This window comes from Augochlora pura, chromosome 1 (genome assembly GCF_028453695.1).
Source record: "Augochlora pura isolate Apur16 chromosome 1, APUR_v2.2.1, whole genome shotgun sequence".
Classification (NCBI taxonomy): Eukaryota; Metazoa; Arthropoda; class Insecta; order Hymenoptera; family Halictidae; genus Augochlora; species Augochlora pura.
This window is the reverse complement of record NC_135772.1, coordinates 18,662,661-18,677,247: the sequence shown is the minus strand read 5'-3', so window position 1 is coordinate 18,677,247 and position 14,587 is coordinate 18,662,661. Positions and strand designations below refer to the sequence as shown.

Below are 14,587 nucleotides of genomic sequence, written 5' to 3'. Positions count from 1 at the left end.
CTGCCGGATAAATCAGGATAATTGATATATAATTGAACGTTCATGTGGTCGATCATTTTACGAGGCGATAAGTAGAGACGCGCGAAAAGAGCGAGATCGCAAACATGGTAGAGGAAGACAAGCTACATTGGTCGTTGGTGTGACTAGTTTCGCTTGTCTGATGTCGTGCTCTCTTGCTCATTCGCCATTTCCTCTCTTTCTCCTAAAACTATGAAGGCAGCACTGCTTAACTGCGGAGTACCAACCAATCAGGAAAAGACAGTTTCTGTACCATGCCTCAAATTTCACAGCCCTTTGCCCCTGACATGGTGCAATATGGTGAGGTACTGCTGCACAGTGTATCGCAGCGGATAGATTTGACTTAGTTTCGTGAATACTGAATTTGACAATTGATCTAACTTGATCCCATCACTAGTCTTAGGTCCTAGCCTAGCACCCAATTTTTGTGTGGTGTAAAACGTAAAGTACAAAAGTACATTGGGTGCTAATAGGTGCTAGGTCTATGTACCTTGTCCGTGATCTCTGATTGCAATTACTATTTGATTTGTCATTTATGTGGCATTGCACCATACTTGTTTACACTTGATTTATAATTATGAGTTTGGGAAATCAGTTGCCAAATCTCGATAAAATTTTTCGAGACGAAGATGAACCGGACTTTTTACCCTCAGGAGGGTATGTTGCTTCAATAATTTTTTATATTAGTAGAAATCTTTGAAAACAACTTTAATAGTTTAGGAGAGCATTTTTGTAATTGATATATTTTCATATGTATTAATTAGGAGATGACATGACGTTTATACTGTCAGATTCTGTTGTAATTATTATTTTATTTCTCAACAATATCGATTAAAACAGCGCTTTTGTAGGTCCAATTTAGCTGCTATATTTGGGATGCAAGTTAAGCCACTTGACAGCAATTCATTGTCAAAACAACAAACCATTAAGAAACTGAGTAGTTCACGTAATTTACAGCAAACTGCACCAAGCAAAACGGAAGTCATAATTGCAAAAGAAGTGCACGCATTTAAATTGTACGACGTAGTATTTGTGTACAAAGAATTTTATCTGCTATCCTTAGCCTCCTTCATTAATACACAATAAATTGTATTGTTCGTAGACAAAATGGAGTCTATGTACCAGTTGGAAAGCTTGGCATGGCCCTCATAGGAAACACAGCAACGAGATTATATCAGATTATTTTATATAGAACCAAGCAAGATCACGTGTCTATTGTTACAGTAACACATGATTTTTTATATTTAGTACAGCCAAATAATTATTCAAGTTACTATGATGGCAATAAAGAGAATTGGTCAATTTTATTTGAAAACAATGATACTTGTATACAATTTGCTAGAGAAGTTGGATTAGCTCGATACTTCTCAAAAGATGGGAAAATAGAGAATGTCCTTTGTCAGGACTTGACTCCTACAAACAAAGATGTGATAGCAAACGAAGGGGATGAACTGATTATAAAGTATTTCATTGCTCCAGAAATAGCACAGCCTTTTAAATTCAATGTTACAGCATCACAGATAATGGTTGTAACAATATCTACAGATGACAATTGGGAAAAGACACTTATAGGAAGTAACAGAGGATTAAAGAGAATTTTATTTTTGCCGCCTAGTAAACAGGTTTTGCAATTAAACACTCTACATCAGCGGTCTTCAAACTATGTTCTGTAAGACAGAGTTGCAATTTGAAAGAATTTCAAACAAGAAAAGTGAAGGAACCGTAAATTGAAAATTAATAATCCTAAAGGTTCCATGAATCAACAAAGTTTGAAAGCCATTGCTTTACATAATCTGCATAGTGATTGACGAATGTGTATAAAAATTTTAATATTTCATAGATCAGTTTGGGTCCTGGATTTCCCAAGGAGATAGATGTTATACTAGAAATAGAAATAGTAGATATACAACCTAGGGAAGAAGTTACACAATCGCATAAAGTTACATATGATAAAGCATCTATTTTATCTAGAATGGCAAAAATGGGTCAATCTATATTACCAAAAATACCTGTCTCCACTACTACTGACTCTGAAGACACCGAGGTACTGGAAATCTCTGTTTTAACGTTTAACAATATTGGAAAATTTTTAGTAAATTGTATGTACTTCATGTGTAGGATGATATACCACACAAATCGCCACGTCATAAGACGGTAAATATGTTTTCCTTTGAATTAGACATTTCTTTCAACCAATTTATCCCACTGTATAATCGTATTGTTTTAGATGGACTCGTCGGACGATGGACATCATAAGAAACAATTGTTAAGAGAATCACCAGAAGAAACGTCAAGGAATGTGCATAGAGTATTGAAATCGAAAGGTGATGCACCTGTAACAAATGCTGCTTGTAAACCTTTTGTTTCAGCACCCACATTCGCTCATTGGTCTCCTAAACAGATTCAGGTATACAGGGTGTTGCATAAATCGTGATACAACCGGAAAGAGCAAAATGGTTTTCTCTCCGATTGTATCACGGTTTACGGAACACCCTGTATCAGTCTTTCTTTATTGAAAAGCACTTATACTGACAAGTTACTTTTTATGTATATATATATATATGTATGTATGCATATGTATATATATACATATATATATTGTAGCCAAACAACGTTGTTACTCTGGATGGTCAAGTGTATTCATTACAGCGGCCAAGTGTAACTCCAGCCATACCATCAATGATGGATCCAGGACTTAATATGTTGTTATCAGAATCTAGGATGACAAACACAGAACTACGAATGGGAATGTCCAAAATATCAGACAATGTACAAAAGTTACTCGACAAGGTAGTTATACTCTCGAAATGATAACACAATATTTACAAACACGCCAATATAAATCGTATACAGTTTCATGTTCTTGAACTTCAAAATGCTACGTCTCCTGTAAAAGATCAAACAGCTCTGGATGCCGTTCTGAAGATGTTTTTGGCCATGAATTCATCGCAGTCCGGGGAAAACTCTAATCCATCACAAAAAAGTGCCGATGCTGTAGTTACCAAGGATTCTGTAGAATTAAATGATCTGAAGAATACTGTGAGCACATTGAAAGGGAAATTAGAACAGTCAAAAGGTATTCTGTAAATTTTAATACGGTATTATTAACGGAACACGGTATGATAATTGTTTGATCAATGTATAGATGAACTAATTGCAAAAACGGAATTCATAACGAATTTGGAGAGTCAGAAAGAATCTTTAACACAAACTAATGAAAGTTTAAGTAAAAAAGTTCGGGAGCTGGAGGGTTCATTAAAAGAAACAAACGAGCATATAGAGAAAACAAGGAAAGATCTAAATGTAACGAAGGAATTGAATAGCAAATATATGGAAGAGAAAGTCTTGTTAGAAAATAAAATATCTAAACTTGTTGAACAGTGCAATTCATTGACATCTGCAAGTTCTACAGAAATAAATGATGTGAGATTTTATTTTATTCCTATGTTTTATTTATTTTATTTCTATCTACTAACGATGATTCTTTTAGAATAATAAGAACAGAGAAATTAAAAGTATAATGAATAAAATTTATCACGCCCTCATGGATAAATTTACGGATGAATCATATCCGACCTCTTACATAAAATCAACAATCGCTAGTACAATAAAGGTAAATTATATAGAAAATTAGTCTACTAGTTATTGATAATAGGTTCACCATTTTTTTATGGATAATTTGATTGTAGAATGCAACATTACAAGTTTTGTACAATGCTGACAGAGAAAGCAGTAAAAAAGTAGAATCGACTGCTACCAATGTAACAGAACCAGAGTCTTCAAAAGTTATGGAAACTACTGTTCCTGACTCATTAAGTGTCTTATCAAACGAACCACCAAAGCAGACTTATATTTCAGAGAATACCAATGTACTATTTGTTCTTTTTTACAATCAATTTTATTTACTGTAATTTTCAGACATATTTCCATGCTTCTTTTATTTACAGATATCACCTATATTATTACAAGATGAACCACCACCCATTCCTCCTATGGATACTGAAGATGAAAGTGATTGGTTACATTGATATCTTTATTTTGCATTTTATACAGAGTACCCCAGCCAACTTGAGTATCTTAAATATTTCAAATATTATTGATAATAAGAAAAAATATATTAGAAATACATGATTGGGCTCAAAGAGACATCAATTGTGATAATAAAATTGTTATAAAGATTTCATAAGAATCACGATATTGTAGATTGTTGACTTCTTAATTAATTTGGCTATTACGTGATAGGAATAAAACTATTATATAGCTCCATTAAACACGAAGTCAACGACCTTGTAAATCTTGAGAAATGTGATCTTAAGACAAATTTTTTATTTGGTCCCTCAAACTTTATATCTTTCCTTTATACCTTTTTTGTTAATGATAACAACTGGAATATTTAAGTTGCTCGAGTTAATTTATTTCCGTATTAAAATAAGGACAAGGAACCTTCTTAAAGAAACATATATCTCAGTATTATAAACAAATAATTTTTCCATGTTCAATCATTTTTTAACCCGTTTTAAAATCATTTGAATATCCATAAGAGTTTTGTAGAAACATAAGGTTACGCATCAATAAATATTATTTTAGTTACGATTTCAACTTATTATGTACTCTCGTCTGTTTTACCGCGAAAATGAATAGGTTAATTGGGTTTTCGAATCTTTACAAATGCTAGTCTCTATTATTTTATGCACATAAAGTATGTTAATCGATTACCAGAAAATATCGATTGATCATTAGAAAATACGTTGGACGAATTTTTGAAACGGTTTTCTTTAAAAATGCAAAAACGTTTGAACGCCGTGGAAATTACAACAGTTGCGCCGTCGTTCAATCGCTTATCCTGTTTTAGAAATGGCGTAAAATCACAGTGCACGTTTCCATAACAAACGGACAAAGTAAAAACAACAAAGAAATTGAGGAATACCGCGGGAAATATGACAAGACGTAAGTTACCCTGCAAAGACTGGAAATTAATAGGGAACAGAAAGTCTCGTCCGACTTTGTCCGGCTCCCGAGTAATTCTGTCTGGCTGTGTTCACGGTTCCTTCGTTTTGGCTTCTGCCACGCCAATCAAATCGAAATCTAACCTCCAAACGTTGACCAAAAAAACAACAACAATGCTTTTTCCCCAATTGTATCCGTTTTAGACAACTTGATAATTTTCATGATTTACATTTTCAATTAATGCCAAAATTATAATTAGAATATTACTTCATTCAACTTGGTTGTATTTCACCCCTTTCCCCATATACAGCATCACGATTTATGTATAAACACCGTTTATTAGATCTCACATTTATCTTATATTTGCATAGGATTCTCAGTCTATGTACATCAAACATCGACAAACAGACACAATGGTTTTTCTCTTAGCTCTGTCTCTTTCATACTACTTGAATAATTTCAAGAATCGCATTTCAAAACAATGCGAAATGTCATAATGACAATACATTCATTATTTCACACAGTTCCCTCTCTCCCCCCATTTCGATGGTCGGTATTGTTATTTACAAACATTTTTTATTTGACCTTAACACTCGCCTAACAGTTGAAATCTATATGGAATACTTAATATATGCCTGCCATTATTAGTAAATAATGTCTGTGTTTGTTGATGTAATAGATTGCTAGCCGTTGTTTTTATAATGGATGTAAGTATAGTGGAAGATGAAGATGTATCCTTCCACTTGGGAGAAATGTTTGATAGTTACGAGGAGCTAGAGCATAAGTTGGAGAAATTTTCGAAACGTAGTCTAGTCCATTACTGGAGGAGAGATAGCAGAACAGTCAGCGGAGCTCATATGAAAACTGCTCGTCCGATTAGCGAGCGTTTAAAATATTATTCTGTAAAGTATGCTTGTATCTATGGTGGACAAAAGTTTTTACCACGAGGAGCTGGCAGGAGACAGTCTCAGTTAGTTGATGAAATTGAAAATTAAATACATTGAACTACATGTATCTCATTGCGTCTTGGAACGTATACTCATGTCATGTATTTTGTTCTTCATATTTAGATCAATAAGAACAAATTGTCCAGCACATATTATGTTAAGGGCATCAAAAGATGGTACAAAACTAGAGGTGACTAGTGTTAACAATGAGCATAATCATGAAATCTCTGAGGTAATCAATCGTTAAATTACTCTGAATTTTCTATGGGTATCAGTTCAACTTGGCCTTCCTTCTTTTCGTTAGGAATTGTTTAAGAATCTTCCACAAGAGAGAAAACTATGCGGTGAGATTAAACAAGAGGTGCAAGATTTGATGCAGTTGCACATTGACCGTAAAAGATTGAAAGAATACGTGAAATTACGGACGAACAAGATACTTAGATCTAAAGATTTATTCAATATAGCTGCAGCTAATAAACAAAAGCGGAATATTACTCCGGAAAGAGCGTATCAATTGTTTAAAAAAATTCACGATATTGAGAAAATGCAGGGTAGGGACAACGATAGGAAAACTTATTCAGAGTCTGAGGATGAAATCGCGCAGACAATAAAGAAGATGAAAAAAGAGCAAGAGTCACCTTGGGGTCAAGATGTAAGAGATTTCATTTTGGTGTGCATACAACAATATATTTCTTAGCGCATCTGCGAACAGTTAATTTTTGCGTTTATAGCGGCTGCCGACTGAATTAGAAGTGAGTGAAGGGAACGATGGCGAAGATTCTTACAGTGGTCAATTAACGCAAGAAGAAGTAGTAGACGAGATAGATACTACGGATGGCGAATTATTAAGAGCGAATGACGACGGTGATATTATAGCGGCGAACGGCGAAATTGTCGGAGAATTGGTAATGCAGGATGGAGATCCATCTGTGATAGTCGAATCCATCGTGAACGCTGACGGTTCAGTTTTCGTCGATGAGAGAGAATTCAATACTTATTGCAACAATCATTTGTCTCATACAGTGGATGAAAGTCAATCGTCCAACCCTAGAGGTACTTTCAATTGACATTGATTTCTTTTAGTCTAATCATTCTAGTCGTAATTCTTTAACAAAATTAATTGAATTTTCTTTACCCTTCGCGCATTGTTCAGGTTAGCTTGACTCAAGAGCAGTATTTCGCATTAAAACTACAATTCTTGTTAAAATAAATAGACGAATTTAACATTAATGGTTTTGCATTTAAACACTTAAAGAATGTTAAATGGGGCGGAAGAGAGAAATAACTGTTTGTTTTAGTTTTAGGCATAGAGACAATCACGCCATCCAATGACATAGACAAAATGAAAGCAACATCATTATCCCCCAAACAACAAAACAGATCCTTAAGCCCTCAGCCGCAGCAACCGGCTAAATCGCCTAACGCTTTTCATGATACTGCGGATTCCAGGATCTGGATCATGAAAGAAGCTACCATCGCTGAAGCAGAACTAGATAGTGGACCAGAAAGCGGGGAGAATTGTTCCAATTCGGTAATAACAGGCAAAGCAGACACTGAAGCACCGGAAGTGATACTGTCCGACGAGGCCAGCCATCAGCTACTCCAGGAGCAGTTGGCGGTGTTACGGGCAGAAAAGGGGAAGCTGTATCATGAGACTGAGATGCTGAAACTTAAAAAAGACAAGCTGAAGCTGCAGATCAATTGCTACTCAAATGAGATACGAAAGCAGGAAATGGAGAAGGAGAAACTGCGATTGGAGATCAAGTTGCTCCAGTCGAAAGTGATGGAGGACTCCAACGACGTGTCTCATTACATCTTTGTGCCTTGAACGATATCGAAGGATTTGGTTGCAAGATGCGTCGCGGATGAGCCCATGCCGTTCTTTTTTAAAAATACTGTGTTCTACTTGAGTGTCAAACCATGCGTTGAACAATAATTGAATATTGTTAATACGCGTAGCGGTAAATCACAGCCACTCAATTTAATAACTACTAAGTTACAGGAGTAATGCCGTTTCCTCATCGGTATCCAAACTACCGATGAAAGGCTGTATTAAATTAGCGAAGTATTTAATTCATACAAGTCGTCATCGAGAGAGCAGCAGCACCTGCGGCGTAACAGACATAGAAACATAAAAATCATCGAATCCGAGCAAAGAAGAAAAAATGGAGAGGCTATTTATTTGAATTCTCTATAACGATACATTTCCAATTTTGTAAACTTTTTCTAAATTTACTTTTAATTAGAACAGAGTACTATTGTCAATGTTTAACTCTATTTATATTGAAATTATTGTACAAAGTGTTCCGTGAGCGCAGTGGATAATGATAAGATCCGTGTATATCCAGTATAATAAATTATTTTGCAAATAAATTTTTATTATATCCAAAATATTCAAATTAGATTAAACATTTCATGCACAACATAATACCTTATTATTTCGTATAATTACATACTTCCTCATCGAGCTCTTTAAGCTCGTCAATTAACTCTTTGATATCCTTCCCCCTGTAAAAAAAAAGAAAACAGTATAAATGTATGTTTACTGCCCCCAAAGCCGACGTACTACTAAATTGTTTAATAATTTTTCCTTAGACAAATGTTTAAAGTTACTTTTTCGATCTCACACAGATAAAATAGAGTCAAATGTAAATTAATCATAATTCAACCACGAATTGCCTGAAATACGTACATATTATTCAGGGTATTCTTTATTATTCCTTCCTGACCGCCTTTAAAAACAATTTCCTTCTTTCTCTCGTTCATGTCGTTGTTCTCTATCTGCTGAGTCAGTTGGTCCGATTTCATCCGCAGCTCTTTCAACCTGACCCCCATCTTCTTCACATCGATCTCCATGTCCCTCAGTTTCACAGCTTCCGCTCTCTCGATCGGGGTGATGGTGGGCTCCTTGCAATTAACTAATCGCAGCACTTCTTTCGATCTAAACAACAACCCATTAGTTTAACAATTGCCAAGCACTTCCGTTGATCCGTACAAGCCTCTTCTTCTTTACCTTTGCGCCAGCTTTTCCTGCGCGTACTTGATGTCCTCGTACCGTTCGGCCAACCGTTCAGCAGTTTGCTGCAGCTCCTTCCTCGTCTCCATCAAACTGTCCAGCTGCTTCAATAGATGGCTCTTCATTATCTTCAACGCCCGCACCTTTTTGCTGATCTCTTCGTGAATATGGTCGTGTCTGGCAAACTCCTTCCTCAGGTAGTCGTCACTCTCCTTAAACATAAGCTGCGAGTTATGTTGCTCGACGTGTTTCCAGAAATCAATAAACAGTTGACCATTTTATTGTTTTTCTTTTTGTACCTGCAGGCATACTTCCATCGAGCGTAGCCGAGTGTCGACGTTCGGCTCGGGGGTCTTGCACTTCAACAATTTCTTTATGTACACGTCGAACGGTTCCTTGGTCGGCTGACAAAAATTTTTCAATTAATTCGTTTAACTTTTTTGCAGTATTAGAAAATTCAGCAGTGTAGAAGGTACGAACGAAATTGTTTATTTTTTTTCCCTTAAATACCGAAGTTCGAGGGACTTTGAAATAAATGATTGTTTAAGCGATACCACAGCGTGTTCGTCGAATACCCTAAGTACCTTCTTCTCCTTGTTCGTTACGGGTTCCAGTGGCTCGATCTTTGGGAAGTAGCGGAGATCGATGAGAGAACGGCTGACAACGTCGCCGGTGTGCAACAGAGCAACGAGGACGTACGGTTCCTGAAAGATCCCGATGCCGAGGATCGGCGTCGCATCGTTCGTTCCCCTTTGCTTCGTTCTACCGCAGATCCAGTGCTGGGAACTGGACTGATTGGACGGCGACGGTAGGCACACGTCGGCGATATCTATCCATCGATCGTTAGAATTTTATGCGTGCATGACACGACGGGTGGACTCACCCCGCTTTTATTCGAGTACAGTGTTTTATTATTTACCGTCCGATATGTTCAAGTAATCTTCCAGTTCCGAAACCATTGGCACGGTAACCATTTGCAAGCCGTGATTGTGTGTGCAGAAATACCTGACAGAAGAAACGCAGTTTGTTGACAGTGTGTCTTTTGTTCTTTTTTTTTTTTTACAGTGTTACGATTAAATCATTTCCTCGTTTTATCGATCGCAATTATATGTCGACGAAACTGCGGACAGTACATTTCAAATTCTGTAAGGTCGTTGCTACATGACAGTTTCGATCAAAAAAAAAAAAAAAATAAAAAAATAAAAAAGAACGAGCCGGGACACTTATTGACGATGGTATTTACCTGTACTTGTTAATCTTGTCGCAATGAAGGTTTATAGGGAAATTGAGTTTCTTATCGGTGTCTCCGTAGAAGTCGCCCACCTCAATGCATTCGTATACGTAAAGCGTTTCATCTGAGATAGGACACTCGGATAGGACACTGTACATGGAATTGGATTGCGAGGAGTTCTAGAAGATTATAAGCGTCGGCCATGAAGTCTCTCCGATTAACAATTCTTGAAAATAATATAGTTCAATACGACAACTCCCCCGGTTGCGGGCGCAAGGAGTTCAAAGTGGCCGGGTACTCACTCGCTTTTCTACATCGTTCTCGTCGCTCGTTTCGTTTTTCAGCAAGATCGCGTGGTATATCTTGCCGGTGCACGTCGCGATAACCACTATGGGCGGCGTGGTCTGTATGCACATGATGGAGCACGAGTCTATCCCGTAATTGTCGTCCGCTGGCGGATGCATGGAAAGCGTTCTCGTCACCACCGGGCTTTGATACCTTAACGTCGCGGGAAGCGGGAACAAGAAAGCAAACCAATGAATTCCAGGTTCAATGAGGTCCACGCGATGACCAGGCTGTGGGATCTCGTGCAGAGATTCGCTTTTTGGAATGAATTCGATGCAGAGAACAAGAAGAAGAGTAAAATTTCTTTTAGGAACGGAAATAAAAAAATAAATAAACAAAACACTATCCGTGTATTTGTCGAACATTTGAAACCATAAAGAAACGCATCTTAATCCAGCTCTTAGAAAATAATTAATTAGAAGCAAATGTTTGCACAGAGATCCACCGTTTAATAACAAGCAATTAAACTATATAAAAATTAAGTTAAAGGAATCTGTAGTTTTACTTTACGCTTCTACGTACTGATCGAGTAACACGTTGCCATAAACAATAACCACTTCCCCGTTCCCGCGTAGAACCAGAATACGCCAATCAATTTGGCTCCAATCGACCGCGACGTTCTGGAAACAATTCACGCTCAGATCTCGCAGTCGTCTAAATCTCTTACCATTATCGCGCCACAATTATTCGATCTTTCATGCTCGCACCTTGATGTCTTTGCCGCTGAACATTTCCGGTTCCCGCAGCGAGGGCGTGACGAAATCAAAGTCCACCGCGGCTTCTCCTAAACACGTGAAGTCTGGTATCTTCGAGGGCGAGCTCAAAGGTGTACGACCGATTTTCCAGGATTTAACTAGCTTCGGCGATTTGCCTACTTCGCACTCGTACAGGCTAAAGAAAGGATATTGTTTAAATCGGGATGATCATAAAGCAGCTTTTGATTTTTTAGCGAAGGAATACGATTGCGAATCAGATTTTAGTTTCAGTGTGTATGTTATGTCGTGGAGAGTTACCAGAATGTGTTTTCCGATGTCAGAACTAGAAGATGGGAGTCGTTCGTCGAGCCAGGGTGCCATCTTGCCTTGCGAATCTCTATCGATGTGTCGAAGTGGTCCAATTTGTACACTCTGGAATTTGACGGAGCAGAAATGATTAAAAGACTACGAGTTTCATGCGCTCATGATAGAAATAAACGTGTAACAATAATAATATTATACTATATTATATTATGCTATACTATACTATACTATAATATAATATTTACAAAATTAACTAGAGACACAACAAAAATTTGAAATTTGGAATTTCGATTTTTTAAAACCAGTTCAACAGATTGTTGTCTTGTCCACCTAAAGGTTGTTGTCAACGTCGTTGTTTTACATCGAAGAAGAGCAACGCGGTGGTTATGGGAGACGATTATGGAAGCGCGAAGATTCATTTTCGCCCAGACATTACTCGTGGTAGAAAGCATGCCTCGAACTTTTAATTCACTTTAGATCTGGTTCGGATCGAATTTAAACGAGTTGCGAACTATGCAGATTAGCCGCATCTGACACAACATCGGTGCCACAGTTTATACGGTCTAAAGTCAATCAAACATTAGACGGTAGTTCGAGCGTATCCCATAGAATTTGCATAAGTACACGTATTTCTGTTCGACGGGTTCTATTCGCGGCAGCATCGGGGAACTTGCTTTACCGGGGGAAAACAAATCCTAGAAATAATATCGGAGTTACGTTACACGTAACACCCGCGACTAGATATATTATTACATTGGAGAATTCATTTCTAAAATCTGTGTAGAATAAAGGAATCTGTTTGAAGAATAAATTATGAGTTACCGAACAGAGTTGGCAGAGTTATCGATGAGTGCTAATTATGCGATTTTCGACTGGCTATGGTCAGATTTTTTTTATGGTCAGAAGACGTTCTTCGTCTGATTAAATAACACTGATTAAATAATTTATAATAAATTCGCTTTCGAAAAAAATTTTTCGATCACTTTCCCAGATGCCGCGAACAAAATGAAATGAAAAGAATGATAAATTAGGAAGAAATTACTGGAAAGATGTTTCGAGTCCACGTAGCACAATTGTTGAACCCGGAGTCATAACTCGAGAAAGCTCAAGAAAAATAGCAACAATGGCATACAATAAAAATTACTTCGCAATCGAGACGATCAAACCTCCTAAAAAGGAACGAGGAAATCATCGGCCAAGACTATGACGAAGTTAAAATGCAAACAAATTAAATAGTATAACGAGTGTCTGACATTCCTCTATCGTCTTTTTAAAATGAAACGAAACTCCTCGAACAAGCTCGGCCAGATCTCTCGGACAGTAGATGGAAACCGCCGCATCCCTCCGGAGACTTTCCGCAGAACGCTCGGGCGCAAAGTGGGTTGAAAGCGTTCGATTTCGCGTGCGCTTCTGCGGGATCGTCGCTTGATTCCATTGTGCGGCGAGTTACGGCCGGCCGCGCGCTTGTATCTCGGGCATTGTCTCTGGCGGCGGCCGCTACTTAGCCCGGTGCTCGGCCGACGTGTCGTTATTTAACGCAAATTACGGTAATCTTTCACGATCGCCGTACCCTCGGGCCGCAACGGAACGAAAGGAGTACAGCGCCGCCGGCGGCGGCGGAGGAGGAGGGCGGGCAGGGGATGACGGCGGGGGGGGGTGGTTTGGTCCGGCCTGTCGCGGTGTTTGTTTTTTGCGCGGGACGACGAGGCAGGGCAGCGCGCACAACGATGGTCGCCTACATTTCGTATATTTTATTATTACTCTCGCACTTTCCGTGGCTGGACACGGTAGCGCTGGCAAAAGGGGGTTGACGGTGGTTAGCCCGTGGCCGTTATTAATGTCCGCGGCACAGTACCGGCCGGTGGGTGGGGTGTACACGGAGAGAGAGAGAGAGAGAGAGAGAGAGAGAGAGAGAGAGAGAGAGAGGGGTGGGTTGTGCGGTGGGTTCGCGGCGCGAGGGTGGAGGAAACAGAGAAGAAAAAGAGAGGAGGCGATTGGGGCGAGCGAGCGAGAGGACAGGAGCCGACGCGAATGCGGGGGAGAGGGACGGGGGAAGGGTTGAAGAGCAACCGGGTGGGCCGGCAGGGGGGGGGTGAAAAGGAAACAAAAAAGGTCGGGTGGGCATAGGGTATCGTCAGCAACGACTGGTTACACCGGGCGCGCACACCAACGACAAGGACGAAAGCAACTTCACCATCACCAGCAGCCCCGGCTCGTTGCAAAAGCACGCCAGAGTTCTTAATAATTGATAAAAATGTACGCATGCACGCACCAGTAGAGAGAGTCGGTCGAAAGCCAGACGACGTGGTCAACCCCAGCGCCTCGGTCTGACCACCCCCTTCCGCTTTCATCGTGCCCTCTCTCTCGCCTTCTCTCTCTCTCTCTTTCCTTCTCTCTTTCTCTCTTACCCCTTCTCTCTCTTACCCCATCCCTCTCCCGTTTTTCTCTTTTCGTTTCGCGCGGAGCTTTCGGTCGAGCCTCTCCCGCAGGATCTTTTTTTTCCCCTTTTGCGCGCCCAACCTTTCATGCTTCGTTGACAAAGGCACACGCAACGATTTATTCGCACTTTGCACCACGGCCTCGCGGGGATTTTTCTTCGTTCTGTCACAATTTCGGAATTATCAAAATTTATGGGCCGCCCCTGCGTGTGTACCCGCTCGCCTTGCTATACGGACCGCTCCACCCCCCATCTCCCCGCCGGCCGCCGTAAACAGTTTACGCGTTTCTGAATAGTGAATTTGTTGCTGTCTTTCCGCGAACCGACTTTCCTACCGCGCGCCGTTAACCGCCTTGCGCTATGATATCTTTCAGAGCTGCGCCGATTGGCACATTTTCGTCCTCAATGACGGAACGAAAGGATTTTTCATTCGCGATTGTCGTCGTTCACTTTCAATCCCGGATCCAAGATATTTGTTTAGACTTGTAGTGTTGCAATTTTATATAAGTTGGAGGGTTATAAAAAGGCTGAGAAGCCAGAAATTGGCCTAAAATACCTAAAAATTTACCCCCTGAAAAGCTGTAAATTTTCCCAAAATTTATTTATTTCTAAAATAAATGTAACTTT

At 39.3% G+C, this 14,587-nt stretch overlaps 3 protein-coding genes across 4 annotated transcripts; 2 read left to right on the top strand and 1 right to left on the bottom strand.

Annotated features, from left to right (window-relative positions):
- Positions 1-281: 281 nt before the first annotated feature.
- LOC144467686 (FK506-binding protein 15) lies at positions 282-4,613 on the top strand. 2 transcript variants are annotated; one of them, XM_078176607.1, is made up of 12 exons: positions 282-675; positions 870-1,034; positions 1,121-1,640; positions 1,859-2,062; positions 2,137-2,172; positions 2,246-2,425; positions 2,668-2,808; positions 2,872-3,094; positions 3,164-3,441; positions 3,509-3,631; positions 3,708-3,887; positions 3,966-4,613. In XM_078176607.1, the coding sequence occupies exons 1-12, from the start codon at positions 596-598 to the stop codon at positions 4,044-4,046; spliced, it is 2,211 nt and encodes a 736-aa protein (XP_078032733.1). In that variant the 5' UTR covers positions 282-595; the 3' UTR covers positions 4,047-4,613. The 2 variants fall into 2 exon arrangements, with proteins under 2 accessions (XP_078032733.1, XP_078032729.1); XM_078176603.1 differs by having other exon boundaries at positions 2,623-2,808.
- A 228-nt stretch (positions 4,614-4,841) lies between these two features.
- On the top strand, positions 4,842-8,034 carry LOC144467699 (uncharacterized). Its single transcript, XM_078176617.1, has 6 exons — positions 4,842-4,965; positions 5,645-5,935; positions 6,036-6,144; positions 6,217-6,564; positions 6,644-6,965; positions 7,211-8,034. The coding sequence occupies exons 2-6, from the start codon at positions 5,667-5,669 to the stop codon at positions 7,738-7,740; spliced, it is 1,578 nt and encodes a 525-aa protein (XP_078032743.1). The 5' UTR covers positions 4,842-4,965; positions 5,645-5,666; the 3' UTR covers positions 7,741-8,034.
- Positions 8,035-8,281: 247 nt separating this feature from the next.
- On the bottom strand, positions 8,282-13,952 carry LOC144470739 (nuclear pore complex protein Nup88-like). The gene is made up of 12 exons (XM_078182233.1): positions 13,948-13,952; positions 11,518-11,631; positions 11,212-11,395; positions 11,027-11,124; positions 10,462-10,657; positions 10,172-10,338; positions 9,848-9,933; positions 9,513-9,757; positions 9,228-9,332; positions 8,926-9,140; positions 8,605-8,853; positions 8,282-8,420 (listed from the first exon to the last, which is right to left on the bottom strand). The coding sequence occupies exons 1-12, from the start codon at positions 13,950-13,952 to the stop codon at positions 8,348-8,350; spliced, it is 1,737 nt and encodes a 578-aa protein (XP_078038359.1). The 3' UTR covers positions 8,282-8,347.
- Positions 13,953-14,587: the final 635 nt, after the last annotated feature.